Genomic DNA, 5,000 nt, shown 5'->3' on the forward strand with positions numbered 1-5,000 from the left:
CATTACCGAGTAGAGATCTGGCAATCACACTTCTACACACACACACACACCATCCCTCCCTCCCTCCATAACTCCCTCTCTCTAACACTCTCTATCTGCATTCTCTCTCACTCTCCTTCACTCTCTCTCATCCTCCTCTCCATCCACTGTCAGTGGCTTTCTCTCGCTCTCTCTCTCTCTTTCTCTCTCTCTCTCTCTCTCACTCTCATCGGCGCCATTTGGGGAAGGAAAGCTAGGATGATTCTAAGGGCCTGTGACTGACAGGGCTCGAAAAAATTATTAGAACATTAGGTACATTTTTCAATATTAAATGATTAACTGATGATTATTAATCGAACAGTTCTTTTACAATGTACTGATAAAACCACTAAACTTTATGAGCGATAGTTAGCTTACAAACATTGCCCTAACTTTAGTCTACAGGTGCATCTCAGAAAATTCGAATATTATGGAAAGTTCATTATTTTCCGTAATTTAATTCAAAAGGTGAAACTTTCATATACAGTATTATAGATTCATTACACATGAAGTGAAATATTTCAAGGCTGATTGCCTCCATGCCACGCTCCACGTTGATGCAGTCATTTTTGCAAAAGGAGCCCCGACCAAGTATTGAGTTTATAAATGAACATACTGTACAATCATAAAGATTAAAACAAAAAAGACTTGAAATATTTCACTTTGTGTAATGGATCTACGGAATGCACCTGTACATAGCCAAGCTGGCTGGCTAGCTAGCTGGCTACAATTCATGCCTAGGCTATATACGATGACTCATCGGGGACAATATTAAATGTGAAAGGTTGATCAACAAGAGAATAAATATTTGAAAGCAATACAGAATGCCTGAGATAACTTACTGCATCAAAATTCACCAGAATGCGGGACGCTTTTATTGGGGGAGGACCCCCAGGCCCCCCGCTTACTGTGGCCTCCCAATGTACAAATCAAACCTACACTGGTGGAGCCCAATGTCACATCTTTTCATGGGGCCCAAAATCCCTGGCAGTGCCCCCTGCTCTCTCTCTCTCTCCCTGCGTGCGTGTGAACGTGTGTGTGTGTGAGAGAGCGTGCGCGTGTGGGTGTGATGTGTGTGTGTGTTTGTGTGTGCGTGCGAGCGTGCGTGGTGAACGTGTATGTGTGAGAGAGCGTGCACATGTGGGTGTGATGTGTGTGTGTGTGCGTGCGAGTGTGTGTGTGAACGTGTGTGTGTGTGTGAGAGAGCGTGCGCATGTGGGTGTGATGTGTGTGTGTGCGTGCGAGTGTGCGTGGTGAACGTGTGTGTGTGAGAGAGCGTGCGCATGTGGGTGGGATGTGTGTGTGTGTGTGTGCGTGCGAGTGTGTGTGTGAACGTGTGTGTGTGAGAGAGCGTGCGCATGTGGGTGTGATGTGTGTGTGTGTGTGTGTGTGTGTGTGTGAGAGAGAGCGTGCGCATGTGGGTGTGATGTGTGTGTGTGTGTGTGTGTGTGTGTGTGTGTGTGTGTGTGTGTGTGTGTGTGTGTGTGTGTGTGAACGTGTGTGTGTGTGTGTGTGTGTGAGAGAGCGTGCGCATGTGGGTGTGATGTGTGTGTGTGTGTGTGTGAACGTGTGTGTGTGAACGTGTGTGTGTGTGAGAGAGCGTGCGCATGTGGGTGTGATGTGTGTGTGTGTGTGTGTGTGTGTGTGTGTGTGTGTGTGTGTGTGTGTGTGTGTGTGTGTGTGTGTGTGTGAACGTGGGTGTGATGTGAGAGCGCTGTGGCCTCAGGGTCCCGAGGAGGAGAGGCTCAGTTTAATACCTCTTGTAATTGAATTAGTCTGTTCAATTATGTAGAGGCAGGCCTGTGCTTATTACAGCTAACTATTAAAGTAGGAGGGGTAGGTGGGTGGGGGGGGGGGGGGGGGGAGAGAGACAGAGGTAGAGAGGGAGGGAGAGAGAGGGAGAGAGAGGGAGAGGGAGAGAGAGAGAGAGATTGAGAGAGAGAGAGACAGGGAAAGAGAGAGGTAGAGAGGGAGAGAGAGATTGAGAGAGAGAGAGGGAGGGAGAGAGATTGAGAGAGAGAGACAGGGAGCGAGAGAGAGAGGGAGAGAGAGGGAGGGAGAGACAGAGGTAGAGAGGGAGGGAGAGAGAGAGAACTTTTGATGTCATGTAAACCCCAAGCTCCTAAGTTTCAAACTAACTCCATTATCTCCCCCGGCTGTCCGCCTCTCAAACCTCTCCCTCAATCGCCTGTCTCCTCCAGGCCTCTCTCTCTCTCTCTCTCTCTCTCTCTCCACCCACCCCTCTATCTCTCTGTCGTTCTCTCCGGCCAAACTGGAAAAAAACGCTGACTCGCCGAATCACAACTTCCAAAGCAGATTTCACCAACTTCATAGGAAAACATACATCCTCCCAAACAACACTGACGCATCCGAGGCGTCTCCCCAGAGCAGTGCTGAGCAGATCTGAGATTTGAACTCATGCTTCGTCTGCAGAAATGCAAGCTGATACACTTCTGTACTGTACCTGTCTGGATGATTATTCATTCAACCACTCCCTCTCTGCCTCTTTTTCTTCTCCTTCATCTCTCTCTCCGTCTTTCCGTCTCTCTCTCTCTCCATCTCTCCGTCTCTCTGTCTCTGTCACAGGAGGAGCTGAAGAGTCTTCAGTGTGGCCTGAAGCATGTTGATGATGGAAGGTTTCAGCTGCAGAGGTGAGTTTACACACACACACACACCCACATGCACACACACACACACGCACACACACACACACACACAATCTAAATGAACAGGCTGCTCTGTGGCTGTAAGAGGCCATTTTCCAGCAGTGGAGAGAGAGAGCGTCTCTGTTTAAGGACTGATAACCCTGGGTGGCACAGCAGCAGACAGCAGAGCACCCTGGTGTCTGTCTGGGTTTGTCACTATCTGTTTCTCTCTCTCCCTCTCTCTCTCTCTCTCTCCTTCTCTCTCCTTCTCTATATCCCTCTAACACACTTTCTCTCACACTCCTTCCCTTACTCGCTCGATATCTCCCTCCCTCTCTCTCCCCATCTCTATGTCTATCTCTCCCTCTCTCTTTCTCTCTCTCCCCTCCCTCTCTCTGTCTGTCTCTCTCTCCCCCTTCCCCCTCTCTCTCTCTCTCCCTCTCTCTCTCACTCTCTCTCTCTCTCTCTCAGTCATCAGCTGAACACAGATCTGGAGAACAACATCAACAGCCTCATGCCCACGATGGAGACCAAGGTGTTGATGTGAGTAGTGTGTGTGTGTGTGTGTGTGTGTGTGTGCGTGCGTGCGCGCGCGCGTGTATATCTGTTTCGACATGTTTCTTTCCCTCCCGACAGTATCCAGCGCGCCTGGCGTGACTTCCTCCAGAGACAGGAAGTGGAGAAGAGGAGCCCGTCTCCCCCCTCCCTCTCCTCCTCCGACAAGATGAGCACGTCAATCAGCATGACCACCCTATCGGACGGGAGCACCCCTGTAAGTCCCGCCCCTCTGCTCTGTGTGGCTGGTTACTGGTATCGGCTGGTTCACCGGTGTCGTGTGCTATAGTGTACCGTTGGCATAACATGTTGCAGTTGTTTGGGAGTACGAACGTATATAAGGTGTATTTGATTAGCCTCACCTTTGGCACTTGGTCAGTTAAATCAAGTGCGCCCCAAGCATTTAATAGTATTTGCAAATAGTAACTGATCCAGGTAGAGGATAAGACAGGAGTATTCTGAGAGTGTGCGTGTGTTCCCAGGGTTGTCCAGCAGAGGGGGGTGTTTCTCAGCTCTGCTGTGGAGCAGATGCAGGCTCACGCTCAGCCTCTCCACTGGGATCAGGGGGGTAAACATGCATGGCTGAGGAGCTCACTCTGTCAAAACCACAACCAGTACTAACCAGACTTTGATTCAGCCCGACAGGGCAGGGCTACACTGACAGCTAAGCTGGATCTCACACATGAGACTCACTCATTGTGATTCCATTCATGTAGGCTAGAGAAGGCAAGGCAGCTTCCAGCTGTGGGCTTAGACAGTGCTGTGTGAGTGTCTGAGGGCTGGAGGGTGGTGCAGAGATCCTATACCCTCCAATTCTCTCTCTCTCTCTCTCTCTCTCTCTCTCTCTCTCTCTCACTCTCTCTCTCCCCTCTCTCTCTCTCTCTCTCTCTCTCTCTCTCTCTTCTCTCTCTTCCTCTCCTCTCCCCTCCTCCTCTATCATCCTCTCCTCTGTCTCTACCCTGCTCTCTCTCCTCTCCCCTCTCTCTTCCTTTCCTCTTTCTCCTCTTCTCTCTGTTCTCATCTCTCTCTCTTCTCTCTCTCTCCTCCTCTCCTTTCTTCTCCTTTCCTCTCTCCTCTCTCTCTCCTCTCCTCTCTCCTTCTGTATCCTCTCTCTCCTCTCCTCTTCTCCTTTCTTATCTCTCTCCTTTCCTCTCTCCCCTCCTCTCTCTCCTCTCCTCTCTCCTCCTTTCCTCTCCTCTCTCTCTCTCCTCCCCTGACTGCGGTGTCTAAGTTGAGGATGTCAGGAGAGAACAGACACTTAGAGCTTGGAGTCTGGTCATCAATACAAGGCATTAGTGGTGGACACACACACACGCACACACACATAAACATACGGTGTGTTTAACATCCTGTGGGATGTGGTAGAATAGCTGAGCTCAGTGAGTCAGACATGCTGACCCTGGCTAGTGATCATCGTAGAGATGGAGGGAGGAAGAGGGAGGAAGACCCACCTAAACGGGCGGGAGATTCCTGCGGTCAAGAAAGAGCACGGACACGCCGAAGCCCGCACCGCCAGCTCACCTCGCTAGCCCAGAATAAGCCAGCCAGCGCTCGTTAACGTCAGTTAACTTACCACGTTCTGTGGCAACAGCCTTTCAGTGGCTAGCTAGCTCGCGCCGAGCGTTCTGCTCCGTCCGTAGCCGGCGTGCGTACCGACCCGGCAGCGGCGGTTTGCCCGGGCGCCGTTGCAGCTCGTCCTACGTTTCGTCCACATCCACGGTTTCGACCCGTGCTTCAGCCATGGGCGTCCTGAGTTTGGTGTTGTGTTCCCACGGTTTGCCT

General features: G+C 50.8%; 1 protein-coding gene across 1 annotated transcript in view; it reads left to right on the forward strand.

Annotated features, from left to right (window-relative positions):
* The window catches only part of schip1 (schwannomin interacting protein 1), a gene marked incomplete at both ends in the record, with an annotated part of 241,689 nt that overhangs the window by 65,209 nt on the left and 171,480 nt on the right, over positions 1 to 5,000 (forward strand). The window contains 3 exons of the mRNA XM_084439623.1: positions 2,605 to 2,669; positions 3,135 to 3,206; positions 3,300 to 3,435. Of these exons, the coding sequence (XP_084295749.1) occupies positions 2,605 to 2,669; positions 3,135 to 3,206; positions 3,300 to 3,435 (273 nt within the window). The remainder of the gene's footprint in view (positions 1 to 2,604; positions 2,670 to 3,134; positions 3,207 to 3,299; positions 3,436 to 5,000) is intronic.

This window comes from Borostomias antarcticus, assembly GCF_949987555.1.
Source record: "Borostomias antarcticus genome assembly, chromosome: 1".
NCBI classification, from domain to species: domain Eukaryota; kingdom Metazoa; phylum Chordata; class Actinopteri; order Stomiiformes; family Stomiidae; genus Borostomias; species Borostomias antarcticus.